This window comes from Carettochelys insculpta, chromosome 26 (genome assembly GCF_033958435.1).
Source record: "Carettochelys insculpta isolate YL-2023 chromosome 26, ASM3395843v1, whole genome shotgun sequence".
Lineage (NCBI taxonomy): Eukaryota > Metazoa > Chordata > Testudines > Carettochelyidae > Carettochelys > Carettochelys insculpta.
In genome coordinates, this window is record NC_134162.1 from 1441682 (window position 1) to 1467749 (window position 26068).

The 26068-nt window shown below is 47.9% G+C and overlaps 1 protein-coding gene across 4 annotated transcripts in view; it reads right to left on the minus strand.

Annotated features, from left to right (window-relative positions):
* The window catches only part of PPP1R12B (protein phosphatase 1 regulatory subunit 12B), a 188092-nt gene that overhangs the window by 57261 nt on the left and 104763 nt on the right, over window positions 1-26068 (minus strand). For all 4 annotated transcript variants that reach the window (XM_074977280.1, XM_074977284.1, XM_074977283.1 and 1 more), the window contains 5 exons: window positions 23889-23979; window positions 19913-20077; window positions 18337-18520; window positions 17663-17775; window positions 11181-11222 (listed from right to left, as the gene is read on the minus strand). In XM_074977280.1, the coding sequence (XP_074833381.1) occupies window positions 11181-11222; window positions 17663-17775; window positions 18337-18520; window positions 19913-20077; window positions 23889-23979 (595 nt within the window). The remainder of the gene's footprint in view (window positions 1-11180; window positions 11223-17662; window positions 17776-18336; window positions 18521-19912; window positions 20078-23888; window positions 23980-26068) is intronic.

A 26068-nucleotide genomic window follows, 5' to 3' on the forward strand; every position in this document is an offset into this window, starting at 1 on the left:
GCAGGGTTATGCCCGGGCCCGGGATGCGGCCAGCCGATCTGGGGCCGCCCCCGTCACTTGCCCCTTTTACAGGGAGCTCAGGGACATCCTGGGCTCCCGGCACACCTCCTCCCCTCCGGCCACCCTTGACACCTCGACTGACGAGCCCCAGCAGGCCCTGCAGCCGGAGTCCGACCCGGAGGCAAGCCCCGCACCCCGGGGGCCCCCCCCCGGAGGCCATCCCCGGGACATTGCGGCAGGAGGAGGAGAAGGAGGGGGGCTCCTCCTCCGCAGAATGCAGCCTGCAGATCCTCCTCCTGCCATCCCGGAGCAGCAGCAGCAGGGCCTCCGACCCCCGGGGATCTCCGGACCGTGGGAGCGGACCCACAGGTAGGTACCCCTCTCTGGTGGACACCCCTGGGCTTGAGGGGCGGGGGTAACAGAGATGTGTCCAGGGCCCCCCACACGCTCACATGGCCATGGCCCCAAGGACACCAGGGCCATGGCCCTCACAGCACTGCAGCCGTCAGCCCCTGCCCCCCCCCACCCTGCATGACAGTGCCATGCCCCATCCCCGGGCCAGGGGGGAGCGGAACCTCGAGGGGCCCCCGGGCGGAAGGGGTGGGACACCCCGCAGCAGCAGCATGTGATGGAGTGGGGGGAGTGCCAAAGGGAGACTCAGGCTACATATGAGCCACAAGAGCCGAGGAGCTCCCAGGGCCAAAGGAGGATCCTGGCGCTACAGCTGGCAGGTGACACCTCTGCCCTGAACAAACAGGAGGGAGGAGCCGAGCTGGCTTGGAATTGGGGGGCGAGGGCGGGGGCCACAGGTAGAGGCTAGGGGAAGGGAGAGCTGGTAGGCAGCCAGCCAGAGGAGGGGGAAAGCTGCATCCCAGAGGGGCCCCCCTTGGGGTCTTCTCCCCACGACGGGTTGGAAGGACTGTCTCTTCCGACAGCTGGTGCTGTCACTCCTGCCAGAAACTGGCCATCTGTGGCCTAAGAAAGCTCTCCTGCTCTCAGACCCTGCGGGGTGAAGTGAGAGTCGCTCCCACCAGGGGACGGGGTGCAGGGCAGGGGGACCCCTGAACCCCATCCGTCACAGCAGCATCTCCCGGGGACGGGGATGGGGAACCTGCAGCACAGGGCGGGGGGACAAAGGCCATGGCTCGGGGCCCACACTAACGCCTGTTTCCATTCTTCTTTCCCCACTCCTCTCCTGTGTCCTGCACCTGCACCATCTGAAGGACCGGAAGAGAGCGCCGGCGAGGCCTCGGTTGTCCCGGAGAGCCCTCCGGGACCCTCGCTCCAGGGCAGCCCCTCGGCCGAGGAACGACCGGCCCCGCGGAGGGCAAGACGGCGGACCCCGCGCCTACTACCGGCGGCAGCGACGGACCCCCAGCTGCTGGCCATCCTCTGCCGGCAGCTGGAGGTCTCGGAGCAGCACCTCCAGCTGCAGGAGCGGGCGCTGGCCTAGCGCCAGGAGGCATGGGGGGGCCTATATGCAGACATTTAACCGGCTGGTTGATTACCTGGCCCCCCATGCCGCGCCGGCCGAGCCATCGCCTGCCCTGCCCGCTCCTGCAGCCCCACCACCAGCTGCTCCAGCCGTCGCCGGGCCGTCCGCCGTCGCCCCACCACCCACCCGCGAGGTCCACAGCGCCGAGGGACCCCTGGAGCCACCTGAGACTCGCCGGCGCCGATACCTTCCTGTGCAGCCTGCTCCCACCCAGCCGCAGACCAGACTGCAGGCACGGCGGGGCTCCCGGCCGGGCACGCCCAGTGCTGGGCTCTAGGGGCGAGGGGCCCGGGATGTGGCCCCCCCCTTGTTGTATATAGTTTGCCTGTTTGTTTTTGGTGCCCCCGTTTGCCCCGTCCCCCCCATGTAAATAGTTCTCCCCGTTCTCCTCCCTGCTTTTCTTTTTTGTTGATGGCGCACACTTCTTTGTTTTGTTGTTGTATTGTTTTATTTGTGCACATCTTGCTTTGGTTGAACATTTGTCCCTCCTTTTTGGTTTGTGTTTCACATATTTATTTATTTACAAAAAAAAAAAGTTTCGTAAAGACGAAAAAAAAGTTTACATTCACCCACAAGTGCGTGCTGTCATTTGTCCAGGACAAGTTGCGGGGGGGGGGGGGGGGGGGGGCGGGGGGGTGCTCCATGGTGTGGGCGTTGGGGCAGGGGTGTGGGGGAGGAAGGGGTGGGCAGTAGGGGGCCTGGGCAGAGTTCACCCCGCGGCCTGTTGGTCGAAGTGGGCCCGCAGGGCCTCCCAGACCCGGGTCCCCTCTGGGTCCACCTGCCGACTGAGGGCAGCAGGTGGCTGCACGTGTGCCCTGCCGGCCTCCAGGGCCCAGCCCTACAGAAAGGTCTCCCCCTTGCTCTCCACGAGGTTGTGCAGGGTGCAGCAGGCACCCACAATCTGGGGGATGTTGTTGGGGCCCGCATCCAGGTGGGTCAGGAGACATCGCCAGCGTCCCTTGAGGCGGCCAAATGAGCGCTCCACCACCTGGCGCGCACGGTTCAGGTGCTCGTTGAAGCGCTCCTGGCTAGCGGAGAGATGGCCCATGTAGGGGTGCATGAGCCACGGCCGGAGGGGGTAGGCCGCATCTGCGATGACGCAGAAGGGCATGGTGGTGTCCCCCCCAGGGATCTCCCGCTGGGGGATGTAGGTCCCCGCCTCCAGCCGGCGGCACAGGCCCAAGTTCCGAAAAACCCGGGCGTCGTGGGTGCTGCCAGGCCAGCCCACGTAAATGTCCTGGAAACGTCCCCGGCTGTCCACCAAGGCCTGCAGGACGACAGAATTGTAGCCCTTCCGATTGAGGTATCGTCCTCCACTGTGATGCGGGGCGCGGATGGGGATGTGAGTCCCATCCAGAGCCCCGAAGAAGTTGGGGAAGCCCAGGGTGGCAAAGGCGGCGATAGTGGCATGTGGGTCCCCCAGCCTCACGAGCCTGTGCAGGAGCATGGCGTTGATGGCACGCACGACCTGCAGAGAAAGCACATGGGACAGCCCCAATGAGGGGTGAGAGCAGGGTGTGCGTGGCCCTGCCCTGCCCTGGCCCCCCTGGCCTGCCCTGCCCTGCCCCTGTGGGTTCTCTTACCTCCATGAAGACAGCCCCGACGGTGGCCTTTCCGACACCAAACTGCTGCCCCACGGATCGGTAGCTGTCCGGAGTGGCCAGCTTCCAGACAGCGATGCCGACCCGTTTCTCCACAGGGAGGGCACGCCGCATGGCAGTGTCCCGGTGCCTGAGTGCGGGGGCGAGCCACTGGCACAGCTCCAGGAATGTCTGCCGGCTCATCCTGAAGTTCCTGAGCCAGTGGTCGTCATCCCACTCCCCAAGCACCAGCCGCTCCCACCAGTCGGTGCTGGTGAGGTAGCTCCACAGCCGCCGGCGTGTGAGGTGGGGGGTGGAGCCGGGTGCTGCAGGGGTAGGGGTTGAGCCCTGCTGCCCTGGGGGCATCTCCTCCCCTGGGGCAAGAAGGTACTCAGCTGCCTCCCACATGGCATGGGCCAGGGCAAGCCCTGCTCCTGCCGGGAGGGCTGGGTGGACCTCTAGCTGCTGCTGCTGCTGCTGGGGGTCCATGACTGCGGCGCCCGGGGTCTGTGTGCCTATGGCTCCTCAGACCGCGTGCTGTGCAGGCTGAGTGTATGTGGGAGGGGCCCTTTAAGGGAGCGGCTAGCTGTTGCCCCGGAAGCGCTAGTCCGCCCATTGACCCTGTCTGCAGCTGTGCCTGGCATCCCTATTTCGATGTGTGCTACTTTGACGTGTAGACGTTCCCTCGCTGCGCCTATTTCGATGTTGGGCTGAGCAACGTCGAAGTTGAACATCGACGTTGCCGGCCCTGGAGGACGTGTAGACGTTATTCATCGAAATAGCCTATTCGATGTTGGCTTCACGTGTAGACGTAGCCATAGAGTACTCAGAACATCACACACACGCACAGTGGCTTTAATTTCAGGAAGAAGAGTTCACTAGTTTGATTTCCAGAATAGCTAAAATCTTGGACCTCATCTGATACTGGGGCCTGACTACTGACTCATTAGGAGTTGGCTGAGATTAAAAAAAAGAACCCCATCCTTTTAAACAATCTATGTGAAACAGTATTTAATCTGTCTTTCCATATTAAGGTTTATGCAACAGAGTCAGTGCTGCAATTTACTGAGAAGAAAATGAAGCAGCAACTTTAAAATCCAAACAAATACTCACAAAAATAGCACTGCTGCTTTACATTGTCCACGTACGACTCCCATTCAGAACAGTGCTCATGCAAGTGACTCAGAATTCCAAGCCTACGGTTGCTCCTGGATATACAGCATTTTTCCAGTGTATAGGAAATGTTAGTCGAGTTTCCCTCTTCCATGGTGTAACACTCATGAAGTAGTAACAAATCCAGTAAATCAAAAAGGAACAAAAAAGTTTACAGAAAATTGCTGAAGGGCCATTCTGAGGAAGTGTACCTAAAACCAAAGTACCATAATGATAACCAGATGCAAATACAACACTTTGAAATCAAAGGGGACTTTCCAGAACATGAGAGCTCAGTATGTAAAAAGACATATGAAAGCCTCCCAGGGCTATTAATATTCCTAAATAAGCTTTATTTTATTCATCTCCGGATGCACCAGATTCCATGCACCTCCCACCCAACCCAGCCATCCATGACCTTTCCTATTCATTTGTGTATGGAAATGACTGGGGAGATTTAGAGGATGGAACCAAGATGAAGTACTTTAAATATGCCTGCCTTTTCAGTATGTAGTGGAGCTGTTGCTATGTTGATGTTGGGATATTACAAAGACAAGATATTAAGCTCACTCACCTTGCCTTTTTAATGGTCACTAGAAACATTTATAGCCAGGTCAACAAAATTCCATTTTATTATGGGTTTCCCACCTATTTCTGAGGGCACAAGTACAAAAACCGGCACACTGAAATGAACCCAAGCTTATTTTGCCACCTCCTTAAATGTCACCTGTCCTAGAGAGCCTGTGCCACATACAAAGATTCTCCAGATCACCAGAAGAGAAGTACACACTAGGGAAAGCCGTTTTGCCCCAGTGGAGTAAAGGAATGCTGTATGGGGACAGCAGGATCAGAACCTATGCTGATTTCACTTCTTCCCACACGTTACCTTTTGTGTAACAATGCTAGCATAAATCATCATAAAGGGAAGTAAATAGTAATGAAGACAATGCCTTCCTGTTCCCATGACTCCACATTTTCTGAATTTTGAGCCATATATTGAGGCAGACCAACAGCTTATAACCTTCACTTTTTAAAAACTTAAGGAGCATTGATGAGGGAGACCTAAATATTAATTGCCTCCCTCCCCCAAGTATATGAATGGAAGTTTCATAACAATATTAACTCATAACAAGCAATGAGGCATTACTATCATTAAACCAGACAGGTAGCCATGTTAGTCTGTACTCCAACAGCTGATGAAATGGGTCCATCCCATGAAAGCTCGTCACAGAATAAATCATTGTTAGTCTTTAAAGTGCTACATTTCTGCTGCTTCGTTTTATCATTAAACCAGCGTCTAACAATTTTAACTCTTTATGCCATGGAAACAAAGCTACAAGGGAACTTAAGAGGGCATCTAGTCCAGCCTCCCGCACCAAAGCAGGACCAAGTAAACCTAGGCCACCAGTAGTAAGTAGACAGCCTTAAACAAACCCACGCATTACATGCGTGCCCTGGGGTGAGTTTTGTGGTCTAGGCAAAAGTGGCCAAGACACTGCTAATAGAAGACAAAGTTGAGCTGTGAGCAGAAGTCAGGCGCTGCTCACATATTCTAGCAGGAACAAGGCTGAGTATTACAGAAACGCATTACTTCAGATGTAGACGCGGAAGTCGTAAACGTATTCCAAAAGAGTGGTACCAGAACACCTCACTAGGAAGCATTGTGGTACCAACATACTCCCCACAGATAACAGGAACACAATGACCTGGGTTCACGACAGGCTTCCGCATGACAGATAGCGGTATTTTTAGAGAACCACCACACGGTAATGGATAGCCAACAGGTACGTAAGAAGGTGGCACCTTTGTGGGTGTGGGTTATTCAGCTTTCACAGAAACATTATGTCCCCAAACGCCTGGTACTGTAAACAAAGAATTAGCCAGTGGCCACCTCGTTTTCACTGTAGCATACAGGCCAATGACTAATGCTGTACCATAGTGAGCCCATAAATAGGAAGCCAGATTTCCTTTGCAAAACAGTGATGTTTTAAGAAGTGACAGAGGGTCATATGGCTGGACAAAACATATAAGACAGAACCTGTGCAGATAAGTAAGTATTTGTGTAATACATATTTATTTCTGTAGCATCCCACCAAGACAGTCAGTGTACTAAAAACCACAATGCAACTAGTTTTAAACATGTTATAGGCCCCAAGGTTAAAGGCTGGTTTACCACCATTTTTAGCCTCAACTTTTACTCAGTTGTATGTTGGTAACTGATCTCATTTAGATTGCAGAACTGCTCTCCTTGACACTCCTACAATCAGCTGCAGCATTTGCTTGTAACAGGGCTGAGGTTTTGAGACTTATCCTTATTCAGTGCATGAGTAAGTGCTTTATTTTACTGTACTCATCTGAAGTAACAGTTCCTCCCCACTGCCCTGGCCATGGGCCAGCATGGCTTCCCGCCCTTGTCCTATTGCGTCTGTGCTAGAAAAGAATACAACGTAGTGAATATCCCCCTTGCCCCTCACCTCACTTTACAATTTCTTCAAGAGAAGCTGTTCCTCAAATGGGTCTTTAGAAGAGGTCATGTCCGTATGAACATTTTGCACTATTCAGATAAGCAGCCTCTCCTTCTGTGTCAGTCAGTAAAAGTTGCACCTATAGCAATCTCTTGTTAATCAACTTCCCTTGCATCAGGGCAAAGAACAGCCTGTGCTTAGGACATACCTTACCATATTAGGCAATCAGATCCCAGGAAGAGGAGAACTCAAGATGTAGGCGGACTCTCCCCTCACCTAAAAGGACAGCCTAGGAACTCCCTGTGCAGCACAACCAGTTCCTTTTTTCAAGTGGGGGAAGGGATATCATGGTTTGAAAGGTGCAAGGATCAGTGCTTTTCTTTGTGCTGGTTTGATCATCCTGCTGCTGGGGCTGCCAGTGTTCCCAGACGCAGGGTTCCTGCTGCTGGGGCTGCCGGTGGGCTCCATGCTCCATCTGGCTAGCTGTGGGGTTCCCCCTCCCCAAGACAAGGTTTGTGCTGCTGGGGCTGCTCACCCTGGCTGCAGAGTTCCCCCAGCCTCTGGCCAGGGTTCCCATGACTGGGGCTGCAGGTGGAGGGTGTGTGCTCCACTGAGAGATTCCCCGTGCCCCCAGCTAGGGCGTGAGTACCAGCACCGTCTTTTTTTTTTTTAAATGCCATAAATGCACTGGCAAGGATACCAGTAAAGATATTACCTGTGTAACAGAGCCAGAGTCATGGGCACTGAAATATAAGTTTCCAACTATGTCAGAGATTCTCAAACTGTGGGGTCAGGACCCGAAAGTGGCCTGAACCTCAGTTTTAAGGGGTTTGCCTGGGCAGGCTTAGAGCTGCTTGCATGGGAACCAAAGCTGAAGTTATACTAACCCAGCCCAGAGCAGCCAAGGGCTTTAGCTCCAGGCAGCAGGGCTAGGTTAGAGGGCCCTTGACTAGGACTGAAGCCATTGGACTTCAGTCCTCCCATTCTGGGGTCATGTAGTAATTTTTGTGGTCAGTAGGGAAATGTGGGGCAATGAAGTTTGGGAACCACTGACCAAGTTAGATTTAAAGATGTATATCTATTTTTAAAGCAGCAAGTTTGATTAAGGACACCTCTACCCCCCGGCCCCCGCTCATTGCGATAAAGCTAAAGTTCTGCCACTGCTGCAACATTGCCATATGGCAGCTGCAGTTCAATGAAAAGATTCTCAGATGCATCAGGTTTCACTTTGAATTTCCAGTTTATCCTATAGCAGGGCTGAATTTCCTGGATACTTTTAAATAAAAATGAGTCAGAGCACAAATTCCTACAGCCTTGTCTGACGACATTGTGTTAAAGACACAAGACACTCAAAAAGGTAAACGTTATGGAACAGAGTTTGGCTGGATGGCGGTAGCAGCAATTTCAAACACTTGGGAAACTTAGTAAGTATCACAAGATAACATTCCATACAAACAGAAGCACGCTGAACTCATAGCCACATGACTCACTTTGGTGGAAAAGTTTACGCCATGAACATGGCCGTTTTGAAGCATTCAGGTAAAAAGGCCTTTTCTTCACTGTTTCAGAAGTTTATTAGTTTACTTAAGTTTTTGCATTCAGAAAGGTGTATTTGCACACAGGACAGGTGTAAAGAAATGCTGTGTTGTCAGATAAGTTTATAGGCATGTTCCTGTGCTGAGAGAAGTACTTGGCACAGACCTCTCTTTTTTATTAAAAGAAAAAAAAAAAGCTTAAATGCCCATTGGACCAGCTTTGGATGGTCTAGGTGAGGTACACTTTTTGTGCCACACAGAATTCCACTGAAAAGAACTGCAGGAAAATAATTTCTCTGAGTCACATCCTTTCTTCTACTTTTATTATATATAACTGGATATTTTAAATTGCGCTTTTCTTCCCAAACAAACCCCTCATCTAAAATTTTGCATCCAAATCATCCAAGTCCAAACATCTGCTGATTTTCCACTTTTCTGATGCACACCCAGTAGTAGGGACTTCTCTCTCCCATCAGCAGCCCAGAACCATACTCTGTATTTTTCATGACCATGGTAAGTATTTCTCTCAGTACAAAAACGTATTTCTGAAAACTTGTCAGTCAATGCATCATCCTTAAGAAACTGAACTGGGACTGGATGGACAAGGTAAAGAAAAAGACAGATCCTCTGGAAAAAATATGATAACGTAACTGTCTCAATGCGCATGTGCAAAGGGGTTATGGTTAAAACAACATTAATGCCAATCCCCTAGATTGAGAGTGACTGATTTTCATAAGGAAAATATTTTTTAAAAGCAAACAGAAATTCCACTTGGGAACACTGGATCCACTACACAGAACTCTGCCAATTAAGCTAAGCGAGTAACTGTTAGCAGTAATAGGTTGCCATCCCTCAATGGATCAGTGCTAGAAGAGGATGGGATGTTTCACAGATATGTACTAACAGCAGAGGAATGGGTGGGACCCAGGAATATTGGATTCCATCCCAGGGTTGGACGAGCGTCATTTATTGGACACAGACACTTCTCTCTTCCTCAATCTTGACCCCGTCTGCCTTGTGCCCTCCCCTGTCCAGGTCCAACATCTTCCCCGCCCCAGCTCCTCATTCCAGTCCCATGTCCCTTGCCTACCCAGTCCAAGCTTCCACACCTCAGGCTTCTCATTCCAGTCTTCCTACAATCTGCCTCTCCGCGCCACCCAGGCTTCCCTCTGTACTCAGCACCTCGTTAGATATTTCCCATTCACTCCCCAGCCAAACAGCTCCCTCTCCCAGTCTCATCCTCTACCACCCTCATCCCCACTCAAGTCTTATTTTCACTCAACTCCTTGTCTCAATCCACTCCTTTTCCTTCCCCTGGTTCAGCTGCCTGCTGTCAGTTCTGGTGCCTGGACACCCAGCCAACCCAGCCCAGAGCAAAACTATGTAGAAAGACAAGCTTAGTTCCCACCACCCTGAGCTCATGCATACGCTGTTGCTCTGTGGGGATAGTTCTGAGCAGTTTGGTCACATGCAGCTGTGACAGCTGAAGCAGGCTCATTGTGGGCAGACTTTGGAGAGACTTCAGATGCTAAACTCCAACCAGTCTCTAGTGAGGCTTTTTACAGGCACAGCAAAACACATCCCTAACATAAAGACCAACAGCCAGCTCAGTTTCAAGAGTGAGTTGTAATTTTTAATATAGAACAATGCATTTATGTCTTATGCTGCCCTCTAAAATGGCTACAACAGCCATGAAAATTTCAGCTCTAACTGCTAAAGTTTGGCAATCTTCATGCAGCTGGTGGCAGGTTGGGGTTTGCGGTGCTGCTCGTCTACAATACAGCACCTGGGAAGACCACCCTGAATTCCACATTTTTCATGTGCTACAAGGGAAGGCTGGCACAAGCAACTTTTTGCCATTGTAAGATAAGTACATACTGTGCAGTCACCCCGCGCTTTGCAGATCAGTCTCAGTGCCCATCAGATTCAATTACACCAGGCTGAGTGAGTGCAGGAGCATTCTTATGGAAATGACAAGCATCCACGACAAAGACGACTTCCTCTGTAATACTACACTATGGACTATGGATCCCTCAACAATTGATTAAAACACAGTCCCACCAATTATCATGCTGGAAAATGATCTGGGTAGCAAAATATGTGAAAAAGCTGCTGGACTGAATTAAATTAGGTTATTTTAAACAAAATCTTAAGACCACGCTGGCACCTGATGTCAACCTATAGTGATAGGCACTTATGGAGCCTCGAACAACTTATTTTATTCCTGGTCTAACAAATGATGCACTCACGGCTTTGAAACAACCACTGTTCAACAGACTACGAGGTGTTCCTACCCTCAAACATGCCCCAGCCCAAGCCAGATAAGACCAAAAACAAGGAAAGATATTAGACTATTCCAGCAAAGGAGGACTTGGCAATTACTGATGAAACAAAGGAAGAAGGATTTGATGAAGAGGATGGATTTGGAGAATAGAGAGACAGTTCCAGTTGTTGTACGAGACGGAAGAATAGGAGCACGAAACCCAGAACAAGACAAGCGTGCAGGCATGGAAAATATAAATATCCTTGTTTTCTGAATTAGAATGAAGCTCTTACTCCAGTGAGCCACCTTGAGTTAAGAGCTCTGTTTAACTTGTGACCTATAATACACACGCTCCCCAAACACTACAGTCAGACTTTTGATACAACCTATTAAACCCCTAACCCAGCTTCTTCATCTCAACCTCTATTACAGCCATTCAGGTTTTCTTCAGAGTCAGCCAGAGACCCCAGAGAACAGCAGGCTCAAGGTGTATGTTCCCAAGGAAAGATCAACAAGCAATCTGCACCACACAACTGGAGTGACAACCAGGCTTAGAGGCAGTGTGCTGTTCACACAGACACACTTTTACTAACAAATACAAGTGAATTCACAGGAGTTCTGCTGTCATCAAAATTTAGGTAACAGTAAGGTAGTCATCAAGGCAATGTACATTATTGGATTCTCACTCACCCGAGACTCCTTCACTTCCTCGTTCCCATCAACCTCATCATCCTAGAAAGAAAGAAGAAAAGGAATGTAGGCATATAGGGGTAAAACTTCCATAGCAGCAAGATTTTAATTTCCTGCTATTTAGGTGACTTGGCTTTGGAAAAGAGGCCAATTCCGGATTGCTAGGTGACTGTGGTGAGCTTTTGAGAAAGGGACTGTACAAATGAACTTCAAACCTCAGTAATAAATACCATTGTCTCAAAGACAGGAGATGTTACTTATTTCAGAGCTTCTCCAGTTACTGCCCATTTGATAAACTTTAAAGGACAAAGTCGATAATACCTTTTTTCTAGGCCAACTTCTGATGGTGAGAGAGACAAGCTGTCAAAGTTACACAGAACTTTTCTCCAGCTCTGTGCGAGCATGACAGCTTGTCTCATCAACAGGAATTGGCCCCATAAAAGATATATTATTGCATCCACATTGCCTTGCGAAAATCCAGCACCACCACCACATACCAAATTTATAGGAGTGATTAGTCTACCACAAAGACACACTGAAGAAAAGCTGTTTAACCAACAAGACTCTTCAATGAACGAACTTCTATCTTTTGAGAACAGAGGCTTAGTTTCAGCATCTTGCAACACAAAGTCCATGGAGGGTCCCTGTGCAGAAGAGTTATATTCTTAAACATAGAGTAGCCTTAAACTCAACGTTTAAGAAGAATCTAAAAGTCAGTGTCAACTTCAATTACACAGAGCACAGTAATGCACACACACTTTGCTTAGCAGTGTCGTATACAAAGTCACATGGAGATGGGGTTGAGTTGTATTTGAAAGCATTCCCAGAGTAGTTCAAAAAACTGCATTGCAGAAGCTGTCTTAGAAGACAAACTTCTATAGTGGCACGGGAAGTCTGATCACCAGCCAGTTTTCACCATGGATCAGTAGGAAAATTGCCAGGCTTACTGGAAAAGTTTCTTTCAGTAAGAAGATCCACAGAGCTGTTACAATGGATACTTCAACCTATTCACAGCTTGGGAGCAGAACAAAAATCTGTCCATCACCAGAAGAAGGAAACACCCTGCTTCCTGACCCTCTCTCCTCTAGTTACCGTAACTACCACAGCCAGGCCAGTAGATTGGAATTATCCTCAGTAACGCTGTAATACACAAGGAAAACACCAACACACTCTTACTGCAGAATGAAGTGTGTCTGATGAAGTGAGTCTGTGCTCACGAAAGCTCATGCTCAAAACTTTTCTGTTAGTCTATAAGGTGCCACAGGACCCTTCGTTGCTGTTACAGATCCAGACTAACACGGCTACCCCTCCGATACTTGACTGCAGAATGTGGCCCATTCTACCTAATGACAAACTCAAAGCTTTTAATGTCAATTTCCAGCTCTATTCTGAGTGCTCCATTTGTCTTCAGAGACAGCTGGATCTTGTTACTCAAAGAAAGAAAAATTCAAGGTAGAGCAGAGATAAAATAACCCCATTCTTCATGCCAAGGTCCACAAATTGATTCCAATAGGATTTTCATAACCATCTACCTGTGGGTTCATTCAAGATATGAACCCTCAACATGCTAAGTTGCTCACAATGGTGTCTTGACAGAATCCTTCAGCATACTGTCGGGAGTACGACAAGGGTGCCTATTGTCATCTTTCCAATCCATTGTGATCAAGAACAGAATTATGAACAGGACAACAGATGGCCATCAATGAGGCACACAGTGGACACTTTTCAAACAGCTAGAGGACATGGATTTTGCTGATGTCACCCTCCTTTCACATTAACATGAAAGCATGAAAGAAAAGGTCACAACAGTGGACCAAACTGCCTCAGTGACTGGGTTAAGTGTTAATAAGGGAAAGACCAAGACAATGAGGATCAACCAGTCCAACATCACCATCACCACACTGGGAGGGAATGACCTGGAAGATGCAGACCAGCTCAGCCTACTTGGAGTTTTATGGGCATAGATGGAGGGACAGATAAGGGTATCGGTGTCAGGATCAAGAAAGCAACAACTGCATTCAAGACTCTCTGCCCCATATGGAGTTCACAAACAATATCTGCAAAGATGAACCTGTGGATCTTCAACACAAATGTGAAGAATGTGCTCTTGTATGGATGCGAGACTTGCCGTACTAAAAAGTCTTCAAAATCACAAGCTACACAAATTCATAAACAGATGCCCAAGGTACATCCTTCACATCAAATGCCAAGACTATCACATATGAGGAGCTTTGGAAAAGAGCAGGACTAGAACCAACTGACAATGAAATCAAGAAAAGAAAGTGGGGTTGGCTTGGCCACACACTCAGAAAACCATCCTCCAGCATAGTCCATCAAGCTCTCACATGGAGCCCACAAGGAAAATGCCAAAGAGGAAGTCCTCGGGTAATGTGGAGAAGATCTACTGAGACAGTCACATGGAGGAGACTTGTAGATGATCTATGCTCCACACAGAGTGCAAGGGTTAAGTAGTAGTAACAGTAGTACCTACAGACTGGGAAGCTATTTATCTTTTAAATATGGACATTCAAAAACAAGGTATATTGTACATGGAATTTTGTCTCCATCTTCCCCTGCACAGTAAGGCATGGAAGACTTTTGCCAAAAGATGGCATTGGCTAAGACTGGAAGACCAATGTACACAGCCTGGAGAGCTAATGACATACTAAAAACATGACTATTGCACCATGAGACTCCTAAAGGCTGGACTTTCAGGTTTAATCAAATAAGGGTATTTCTTGACTTTAAGGAATGACTCCTGTGGAAGTTGAGAGGGCTGCCTGTCTGAATTAGAAGTACAGAAGGGGTTGGCAACCTGTGGCTCTAAGTTGTCACTTGCACAACTAAGAGCTAGAGCTTTACCAACACGAGACTGGTGAGATGATTTGAAGAAGTGGGTCTGTCCCACAAAAGCTCATTACTTAATAAATTATTTTGTTAGTCTTTAAAGTGCTATGACTGTTGGTTTGTTTTGTCAGAATACAGACTAACACAGCTACCTCGCTGTTATGATTATATATTATATAAACTGTGGATCTTGGAAGCTTGCACGCATACAAGGTCAGAATTTCCAACGTGAAGTGAATTTCTGAGCTTGCCAAAGTGGAAAAATGGTGTCGTCTTTAACATTCTTCTGAGATGTGACCTTGTACCCAATATCATTCACCTTTGTGATTGTATGGCATCATGTGCCTGTCCTGCATCCAAGCGATTCCCAGAACTACATTACTTTGTTTGCTTCAGCTTTCTGCACAGAAACCTTATCAGGAAAAAAAAATGTGCAGGAAGAGATAGTGACTTTACTTTTGCCCTACAACTAATATAAACGTGCCCGAGAATTGCTGGGAGCACACGTAAGATCAAATGGTAATGGACTAGCATTAAGGAAAAGGCAACCATGATTTGGAAAGACGCCTCATTAGATAGTCTAGATGTTTCAGACATAGCCCTGCTTGGCTTGCTCCTGATTCTGAGGCTAGAAATAGCACAGGGAGCAGGCTGCAGTACTCCAAGCTGAAGCAGATGGTGGATTTCATTCATGTGATATTGTTGACACTGGGACTAGGACAAAGCTACTTTTGTAATTCTTGCACAGCTCCATAAGGTGCTCTTTTGGACCGTGTCAGATATCACTGCCAGAAGAGAACACTGGATGGATCATCTAAGTCCAGGGGTTGGCAACGTTTTGGAGGCCAAGGGCCAAAACATGACCTTTTGACCTCTATGTGCAGTCCAAGTGCTGGTGATAATTTTTACATTCACCAATAGTCCTGCTTACAATGGCTTCATTAATAAAGGATGATGCTGCAGAGCTTTTTAACTGGTCTTCTGAGAATCCACAGGTGGCCTGGCTTTGAGCAAGCTCCTGGCTGCATGGAGGAGCAGCAGCAACAGGGCTGAGCTCCCATCTTGCAAGCCAAGGAAAAAATCAGCTCACTTGCCGCTCTTGGCACCTGTGCCACGGATTGCTGGCCCCTGGATTCTAGTCACCAACCTCATTTTGATCAATGTTATGGATAGCTTTCTTGCTCACAGTTTTAAAGAACCCAGCACCACTCAACAGATGAGGCTGGTTGAGAGATGTATAGACAGCTGATTCTACACTTCTCAGCTACCACTAACAGGCACTTCCTCCGGTTGCACTTCACAGATTGCTTCATCTTCTTACTTATTTGTAAAAAACCAACTAGAGGCCTTTTGGCACCTTAAGGCCAACAAATTTATTAATTTGGTAGTCCTTAAGGTGCCCTAGGACTCCTTGTTGCTTTACTGAAACAGACTAATAAGGCTACCTCTCAAACTTATTGTACTGCTGTAGCATTAGGGTCCTTGGTTTCATGGTGCAGGGCCACTATGATGGGCAGCATGCAAAGACAACTATGTCTCCAGACAGTCTTCAATCTAAATGTCAGACAAGTGCCAAGAGATGAATACAGACGAGGGAGTAGAAGGAATCAGATACTGACAGCGGTCTCAGCACACCAGCAGCCTGACCATTGTCAACTTCTTTTGTGGCATGGCAAAGTTCAGTTTTACAGTAGGAGCTGAAGGACAGTGAGTTTTGCATAACTAGGGTCCCAACCAATTTCGTAGCTGTGAAAATATGTCAGACCATGAAACAAACCCTCCCCCACAAAAAATATGTCGTCTCCTTGATCCTAAGAGCACTCCATCAAAGGGGGCTTCCTAGCTCCTGCCAGGCAGGGGAAGGACAGCACTCGTCCCTCCCCTACAAAATGCTCTGGCAACGGAAGTGAGGTACCAGACAAAATCCACCTCGAGGTGCCTGCCATAGCTGAAGGACGCTACCTGGGGCTGGACAGCAGCTTGAGGTTCCTGAAGCTGAGTGTGGGGCAGATGGTAAGCACTTTCTGCAGCTGTGCTGAGAGCACGCACAAGTACTGACCCTCCAAAGCTGGTCAGGATGAGCAGTTAGGAGCCCCTAGCTGGGGAGCTCCCAACAGCGCAGGGGAGACCAGCTCCACTTCTACCTCCTGGACCCTCCTGTGGTTGCAACCTTCAGAGTCCAGCTCTAAAGGCAGCACAGAAGTGAAAGTGGCAATCCTATGACCCCCTACAACAGGTCTGTGACCTCCTCGCAATCTCCTTTTGGGTCAGGATGTGAAATTTACCAATTTTCAAATCCTATGTCCATGAAATTGGCTATAATAGACCATGAATTTGTAGGGCCCTGCATATGACCCATATTCCTTTCTGCCATGCTATGCAGGGGTCAGGACCGTGTGTTGATTTTTCTCATGACTCTGTAGAAAGTTGAGGCTATCACTGGGAACAGATATGTCTGACCATCTGATCCCAATTACCAATGGTCCTTACACCTAGATAAAAGATTTATGTCCCATTCCTTCTCCTTCCCCTTCCCCCAGGGTTCTTTAGGGACCACACCTTCAACCCACTCCATCCACATCAGTGCTGTGTGAGCCAAAGCATGCCAACATACTCAGGGTATAGGTGATTTCATACGTCAGCCTGATGCTGCCTGGGTTTTCATGCCCAGCAAAAGGGCTGAGACAAGGTCTCCCTGCAGCTTGCTGCCTTCAGAGGACCTCTATACTGAGAGCAGCCACCTTTCAGGTAAAAGTCATCCCAAGTTGGGAGAGAGAGAGCCCCTGATCATTGGGAAAACAGCTACATACATCTGTCTGCAGTCGTACCAGGTTACACATTGATTGGTGAGCTCGGGAGGACCATCTGGCCCACGAAAGGAAGAAAAGAATAGCCAGAGAACCCTTACCACCCTTCAGTTCTTCCATATCTGGACTGCTATCCCCTCACCACACCACGGCCATCTGCTCAGTGAAGAGGTGGAGGGGAGACAAAGCAACAATAACCCATCTCCAAGGGTGGCAGTGTGGGATGTCCATCCTTTTGGAATAGTGAGTAATCCTAATCCTTTTATTACCTTTTCCCAGGGTGCATGAGGAAGGATACACAGCTAAAGCCTCCTGCAGCTCTCAGCACAGTTTCACAATCCTCAGCGTTCTCTTGCCTCAAAATGTCCCAAAATACATTTTATTTGGTTCTTGCTGATTTGGACCACCAGCCTCTCTTCTCTAAGGAGCAGAAATTCTCTTTGCAAGTGTGTGGGGGAGGGAGAGCTTGAAAAGGTATGCCCAGTCCTATGAATGCTGCCACTTAAGTCCTAGCCTTTTTGCACTCGCAGTGCGAGATGGACATCGTGCTGATTCTCTCTCTCCATTTATTTTCCCTCGGGGAGTTTGCCCCCAGAACTTTGCTTTAGAAGAGAGAGTGAAACTGGGCTCTGAGATTACAATATTTCCAGGGACCACTACACTCCGTGTCCTCAAAGAAGCTGAGCTACTCAGCCTCCCCTTCCCAAGTCCCTCAAGCAAGGTACTGCCGTGGAGATCAAGGACAGTCCCATTCGAAACCAGACGCAAGTTCATTTTGAATGTTGCAGAACCAACTCCCTTTATTCCCATCCCAACAAGATCACTCACATCTTTTGTCCAGAAAGAGATTCCAGTGCCTCTTCGCCTCTCCTTTGGCCGCCGCCTCTCTCGGACTGACTGCTTGTTTGGAGATTTATCATCTGCATCCTGATCTTCACACTCTAGCCAAGCAAGGACAGACTGCTTTGGTTTACGTGATCTAGATGAGTGCTCTGCACAAAGCCCTGTGACATTTTCAAACTGGTTTCCATCACTAACAAAGGGCTCATGCTGTACAACACCTGGGCTGAAATCCCTCTTCCCTGCTACTCTTAATACATTGCCCTTCTTCCCTCTAGAAGAGCCCAGAGGGGGGTGGCATGTTCATCTCCATAGCGCCCAACACCGTGGGGGCATTAGCTTAGCAGCATTCAGAAGCAGAAGGCAAGTTCTCTGCCACCACTTCTTGGAGGACCTGAATGTTCCCTCCCAGTAGATGGTCAAAGGAAATTCCACTGCCTCTTGTTCCTGTCTTCAAGGCAATAAAAACGGACCACCTCATAAGGTACTCTGATGCTCTGTTTCACGCATTCTGTTTGCACATATGCAAGCGGCTAGCCCACCTGTACTGGTCTCCTGCTGAAAGAGCAGGAAATAGCCTGAGAGTCTAAGATTATGGCTTATTCATTAAGCACCCTGACCAGGAATACTTGGGTTGTCTTTTCCTTTCACGAGGGACTTACCATTTTTCTCCATCTCACCAGCCGTGCTTTGGAAGTCTTCTGGGTTCACAGAATCAGGGTCCAGACCCCTGCTTGTCCGGGCCAGGTGAGAGCTCGTGTAAAGAGACGGGGTTGATGTAGAGGGAGAAACTGGCGTTGTGGGTTTATCTGTTTGTGCTGGGCACCTTAATCGCCGGTAGATAGACTGTAAATAAACAAAGCCACACATAAAGGTAAGCCGAAAAGGTACAACTAGGAGAACTTGACTTCAGCCAAGGAACCCAATCATTTGGAGTTTAAAGCTCTCCTCATTTTAGTCAATGTTTTAATCCACACCTTGCCATGGAGGATAGATTAGGAAAAGAACATAAAATCTATTCCATCTGGCTCTGGTGGGTGTAAAAATCAAAAACCTGTTTTCTTTCTTTAAGAAATTTTGGGATGCACAGCCACAATGTGAACCCAGCTTAAAGGCCAAATATCAGTCTTGACTGATCCAAGCAGCAAAGACTAGTAGGTATCCTTACAGAAACTAAATGTCCTGAACGTGAAGTGAGCAAAGGGCAGAGAACCATTATATATCAGTCCCTACCAGTGTTCTTTGTAAGCTGAGCACTTGGGTAGCTGCCCAGGAAAGATTCAGGTGCCACCCAGCTGATTTGCAGAGTGCCCAGAGCCACTCACCATGTGTTTCTATTGGTGGTGCACAACAGCATATGCCCTTGTGCACATAAAATTATTCCGCCCACATATGGAAAAAAATAGCAGGTCCCTGCTAATGTAGAATACTTTTTACCCAGTACTGGGATGTCCCTGCCACAGAGGTTTCGGAAAGCATCAGCACAGGGCCTAGTTACGAATGTGAAAAACCAATCTGGGCTACAGAAAACGACTGAGATGCCTTTTACTATCATGTGATAGTAAATCAGCTTCCACGCAAAACCAGGGTACCCGCCAGTGAAAGGTATAACGGTTGATTAATTCAACTCAATCCTTTCCATAGGAAGGCACGTCAGTCATGGGATTTGGTACACAAGGGGTTCCACAGCCTGTATGTTTACAAGACTTGTTATGGTTTTCATTGGGCGTCCACCTGGAATTATATCCTTTTGCAATAAGTATTCTCCATGTAAAAAAAAAAAAGCAATCTGAATCAACACTGTGCCTGGGGAGAGAACAACCTCCTATGAGACTTCCTCTATCCCTCCCATATGCCCCGCCCTCATCACCTGACTCCACCATTGACACTCAACATCTGCAGAGGAGCACTAAGCTAGGTCTGTGACCCTTACTGCCGAAGTGTAGCACAATCCTCCTTGGCATTCCATGGAATTGTTACTTTCATGATTTAATTTGTCTGGCAAGAGAAGTGACATGTCGGAGTACAGAGCAAAGCAATAGCTGAGCCATAACAGCAAGACTGTGCACAGCTCATTTTCCAAGTACCCACATGTCTAGATTAACCAGGTCTACGTCACTTCTGACCATACTAGTCCTCTCAGTAGCAATTCCACAGGAAGACAATCAGAATCATTTTACTCTAGGTTCTCCCAAATCACTCATCTCTGTCGTTATTGGCTGTTACGTCAGAGATCACCTCCTCGTCCTGATTTTTATTCCACCAGGAGCGGGTCTCCTCCCGGCTCTCAGTGCTGTCCTCGCTGCTCTCACGTTTCTCGCTTGGTTGCTCCTGAGCTTGCCGTTCCCCTCGAGACCGGCTGAAGGTTCGTTCTGCCTCCTGGAGGTCTGTGAGCGTTACACCCTGGGAAAGCAGGAAGACGGCATCAGTTACACATGCTGGTTTGTTATGGGATTCATGCACCCAGCACAATCTCCCTCGCTAGTTAGTTCTTCAAGACAGGTACCACATCTTTACAATGCCTAAGACACCTCGTCAGGGGTCTCTTGCATGCACCTGGCACAAATAATACTTATCCGCTAATATGCATCATCACTGGACTCTTCAAAAGCAAAATCAGTTCAGAGATCAAGAGTGAGGAGAAAAGGAACTTGCCATGTCACCAGCGGTCAGAACCGTAACCTCAGCTTGCATACATTTGGAAGGGGCATGATGAATTATCTGTCCCCCATGGACACTTACTAGAGGTCACCACAGGAGCCAGTCAGAGGGTCTGTGCTAGAGCACTCCAATATATATGTATATTTTCCAGCCACTTTCACATCACAGGATTTTACTTTTTCCCCCCCACCCTCTACCACACATATTCTTGACAGTGTTTCAGATTCATATACTCTAGTTTCAGTGACAATTGTTAATCATCAGCTACAGGCTTCAAGATGTAGTTACTAAATTAAGACAGGGAAGAAACATTTCCATAAACAATGAAAGCTCAACCCATGAGGCAACCATCCTGCCATAATTTACATGGCTGTCAGATTAATTCCCATTCTGAGGGCAGTCTACAGTAGACCTCAGAGTGAATCACACACATGGAATTCCAGCTGTGGCAATAGTGTAGCTGGAATCAATGTATCCATGATCGATTTATCTGGCAGTCCTCACTGAGACAGGTCAATGGCAGAAACTCTCCCATCAACCTCCCTTACTCCTCGCGAGACGGAGGAGCACAGGGGTTGACTGTCAACCTGACAGTTCAATTCTGTGCATCCCCACTTAGTGAACAAAATCAAACCCCAGATGATCAACCGCGACCTGGTTGCTCTCTGGTGTATTGTAGATGTACCTTGAGGCCATGTCTACACTAGAAGCATCTGCTGATGGTAATGTCTGTCGACAGATAGCATCTGCACACAAAAGCAGATCAACAGAGCAATCTGCTCTGTCAGCAGAGAGCAGCCAGATTGCCTGGCCCTGTCGATAGAACAGCTGACCGGAAGCTCTGCAAAGAGGGCTGCTCAGTGAACCAGAAGCCCTCTCTGCCAACAGAAGTGTTTACACAGCACATCTGTCGACAGAACTCTGTTGACAGAAGCGTTACTCCTCATATTTTTAAGCGATAACGCTGTTCAGACAAATGCAGAGTTCAGTCGAGACTCTGTCAACAGATCGCTTTATTTCCGTAGAGGCTCCCTTGAATTAGGCCCCTTCCGTCGACAAAACCCTCTAGCGTAGACACATACTTAGTGTACAGTACCCCCACTTGCCTTGGAGCTGGGTGCTAAGAAGCTAGCTCTTAGAGAAAAAGATCTGGAGCACCAAATCGATTTCTGGATACATACCCTCTTCTCCTGAGTTCCGTGGGCCAATTTTGAACATAAACTCTAAGCACATTTGTTCCCAAATGTCTAAATTGTGCGGACGATAGATACAAAACCCATGGTGTTACGGAAAGAGGAACAGTTGTCTGACTGGGGATAGAAATGCAAGAAGAATGCAAGCCTTGATCCTGCCAGAACTCAGGTGAGAGAATTTCAGGCATGTTGCAAAGCTCTTCTTCTCTTTCCATTAAGGCTGCTGAGGATGACAAGGGCTGAGCTGGATATATTTATGTGCTGTCCTTCGTTTAAGTTCACATGGCAATTTTTAATTGATGAGATGAGAGCCCAGAGTTGTATTCAGAGAAACCCGATTCAGTCAACCCTCTGCATTTCCTTGTGATGCTGCTGTGTGTCTGACATCAGCCCACAAAAACCATCGGCAAGTATATTACAAACACTATTATGCAGTTTTGCAATAATGGGTGATAATGGAGTATGACATCTGGTACGTTTACTCAAGCTGGTAACCAGACAGAGAGGTTCTCATAGGATTCATGATGGCAGCTGTGCCAACAACAGCCATCATCTCAGTGCACATTCATAGTAATGTGATCATTTCAAGTTTCTCCATTAGAACAAAGATCAGCAGAAATACTAATTTAAAATGTGACAGCTTTATTTCCTGCCACTCTGAAACCAAACTAGCAAGTCGCTTTGGACTTTCATCCTATAAAAAGGGAAGTCACTTAAAAATATTGATGAGTTAAACCACCATGTCCATACACGCCAACTTCAGCATGTGTTGTTCTCCTGCAGTTATGTAGCTCAAACACAGTTTGTTTTAAAAATAAATTTGGGGATAAAAATGGTTTGAATGGTGAACACTGGATGTCATCCTCGGGTGTATTTCTACAGTCTAATTGTAATCACATCAAATAAAGACAAACAGCATTTGTAATAAATGCCGTCAAAACTTTAGAGAGCTGCTGACACATCCTGGAAAACAAACATCTGTTCCCAGATATGCCTGGACGTGGAGGACTGCAATCTGCCAAATCAATTCTTCCTAAACAAAAAAGCAGTCCAGTAGCACTTTAAAGACTAACAAAATAATTTTATTAGGTGATGAGCTTTTGTGGGACAGACCCACCTCTTCAGACCATAGCCACAGCAGAACAGACTCAATGTTTAAGGCACAGAGAACCAAAAATAGTACTCAAGTTTGACAAATCAGAAAATTATTATCAAGGTGAGCAAATCAGAGAGTAGGGGGCAAACTGGACTGCATTTCTGTTTTGCTAGTACATAGACTAGCATGGCTCTCTCGGTTACAATTCCTCCTGGTGTTTAAAATTGAACAGAAAACAAGGAAACATCTCTGAACCATGTAACATTTCTGTTGGCTATCGAAAGATTACAGTTTACCCTATGGCTGCATTTTGGCAGATTAAGTGACCATGTGTATTGTTTGTGAATCACTACATTCTGCAACGGGCTTTGAGCGCCCAGGTGGTATATGTTTGCAGGTATTTAGAAACAGAGCAGTTAAGTTCTCTCTTTACCTCGCTTTATTAGTTACAGGAGATGTACCTAAAATCAAGGAGTGTATTGCTCGGGAGCTCATCTGCTCGGATTGCCTCTCCCCCCATCAGTTAAACTATGATGTGACAGAGAAGCAGTTCAGGTAGGAGACACACAAGAGCAACACACAAACTGAGGAAGAACACAGACCCCAGGAGCAGACACTATGCACTTAGGGAATAAGCACTGACATGCTCAGTACTGCATAAGCAGAGGAAGCCTGACTCTAGCCCTTCAGAACCTCCCATGAACTTGGGTAGCGTATTCCAGACTTACGTAAGTCATACTCAAGTCCATAGCTCACCTTCCGCCCCCCACCAGTCCACCCTTCATCCCAACGTTAAGTTTATGTTAGACAGAATGGTGGTCTCTAGATGGTATAGCTCGGCAGGTCCATGGGGAAGTTAGTCAGTTACATCAAGTGTGAAACAAACAAAATTCAATTGGTTATCAGGGTGTGCCCCCCGCCGCCCAAAAAAAGCCCCTCAACCTCTCCCCCTGCCCAAAAAACAGCCTGGCCCCCAGTTTAAGATGACGTGCACTGAAATACAAGGTTAGCCTCTTAATGCAACAGACAGCAAGGGGGAAGCAGAGAAAAGGATGATGTCAGTTTATTCCATTTGAAGTCTTCCCTAATGGAAGGGCTGTAGAGCTGCCATGGTGCCTTTTACAGGCCACAGTCCAACTCCCCTGTTATCTCTGCAGTGCAGTGCGTACCTGTGAGGCAATAAACTAGCACAACAAGATACCCTTGCCAATTACACGCAAGCTTGCCTGCAACCAGCAGGGTCCCCGGGAATTTCACTCCTCACCTGTGTAGACCTTCGCGTCTGGCGGGCCTGTCTGGATCGGGCCTTCCTTAGTGACTCTGCTTCCTCATCCCTCACGGGAGTCAGATACGACCTGCAAGAGAGAGTCAGGAAACTTACCATCAAAACAGATGCTTCACCCCTTTGCTCTGCATGGCTCAAAGCAATGAGAGCATCCATCCCTGTCACACACACTATTCTGTTTCAGTGTAGCCAACGGAAAGTACACCTTCTGCTCCTGTTTTACGGCTTTCCTAGGGCCAGCCAGCACCTGGCCGATGGATACAGCTGTCATGTTCATTCCAGTATCCTCAAATGACGTCCGAAACGTTAACTCGTTAGATTCATTCTGCACTACCATATAAGACAAGCGTGTCAAATATGTGGCCCTGCACCTGGCTGGAAAAGCTCACAGCTGAACTCAGGAAAGCCGTGTGCATTGTAAAGAGCCCAGCAAGCACACTAAGGGCAGAGTCACTAGCAGCTGGTGTGGGATGGTACCAGCCCTTCGGGCCACTGAGCTGCCTTCCCTCTGCCAGCCAGTCACTGCCCAGGGGACACTGGGCTGGTCCTCATACACGTGCCTAAGGCCTGCCCTCATTGGGGGTGGGGAAGAGAGATCATTCATGTAGCGAGTGAGTGCAGGGAGAGGCAAACATGTCCCGCCAATGCTGGTGAGTGACCCAAAAATGGCCCAGAGACAAGTGAGTGACTGCGGCGGGGATTCAGCTCACAGGGAACTTGGAGCCTGTCCCGGCTGGGTCATGCACCATGATCCCAATACTTGGGCAGGAACTGGGGTGCAGGTCACCTCCTCCAGCTGCCCAGAAAGCACTGCCTGGCCCAATGACTTGGAAGTCTTGGCCTTACTCCCCAGACATGCAGCTGAGCTGATACATGAGGCCTGGCCTGGGCAGCCCCCATACTCGCTGGTGTATGCAGTGTTGTGATGCCTGGCACGCTCCAGGAAGTAGGCTACCTGAAAGCTTTGTCTTAACCCAGGCTTCTCTGGCTGGGGGTTGAGAGCCCTTGGGACTCAGTCAGGGCTGGGAGCTGTCAGCCTGGCCAGGTGGTGAGGCAGCCTGAGCCTTGGCCAATTTCAGTAAGTTAAAACCCTGGTTAACTCATTAAGAGGAGTGTGGGGGGCTGCTCTGGCCAGGCTAGAGCACTCCCCCCATCTGTAGCATCCCTGTGCCCGTGCCAGGCTAATTAACAAAATTATAAAACTAACATTCACATTAGGTATTAAATTCTCAATTAAAATTATTGTATTATGTTCAAACAAGACCTGAAAAAATATTATAAATATACCGAAAACAATCTATAATAGATATGACTTTCCGATAGACATACATGGCTTTGGTGGCCCTGAAAGCTATCAGTTTTCAGTTGCGCAGCCCTCGGTAGGCTTCCAGTTTGACAAGACTGAAAGTCAAGCCCATTTAAATACACATTCTACATACATCATCTGGGACCTCAATCACCCCCTATCTCCTTCAAGTCTCCACACATAAATGAATTCAAACACATGTAACCTCATTTCACAGACTTCAGAGTTTAAAGGTAAACAAAAAACTTACTATTGTACATTCTTCACCCACTTCAACTTGCCTTTTTTCCCCAAATAATGTTTTCCTGTGCTACATACAGGTCCAAGGTGACCATTTAGGAGTTCAAATGTTATTGTAATCCACATGAAATCTGTTACAATGGATCCATTCTGAAGTGCAAGCTTTCTGAAGAGAGAATTCCCCAAGTCAATTCAATAACTAGAGCACTAAAGGAACCAGCTCCAGCCCACCCAATCCTCTTATAAGCAAAAGATTACCCATATGAAGCAGAGGGAAGACGACACTTTACGTAACAGTTAGCACATGGAACTCATTGCAACTACATACCATTAACACCGGTAGTATTCAAAAATTTTACATGTTTCTATAAGAAAATACCTCTGTGTTTGACCTGATTAAAGAGTTTTAGAAGGTTTATGAGCCCTCCAACTTCAAAGCATAACCTTCTAAATGGTAGCTGTATTAGGAAAACCTTCCCCTCCAGAAAGAGGCCAAGTGAAAGCTGCATACCAATGCAGAAGGACAGTCTAAATCACATTTCGGAAATGGTTCGGTGTGACAAAACCCCAAGCTTGTTCTGCTTGGGTTTTGTGCTTCGTGGAGGTAAACAGG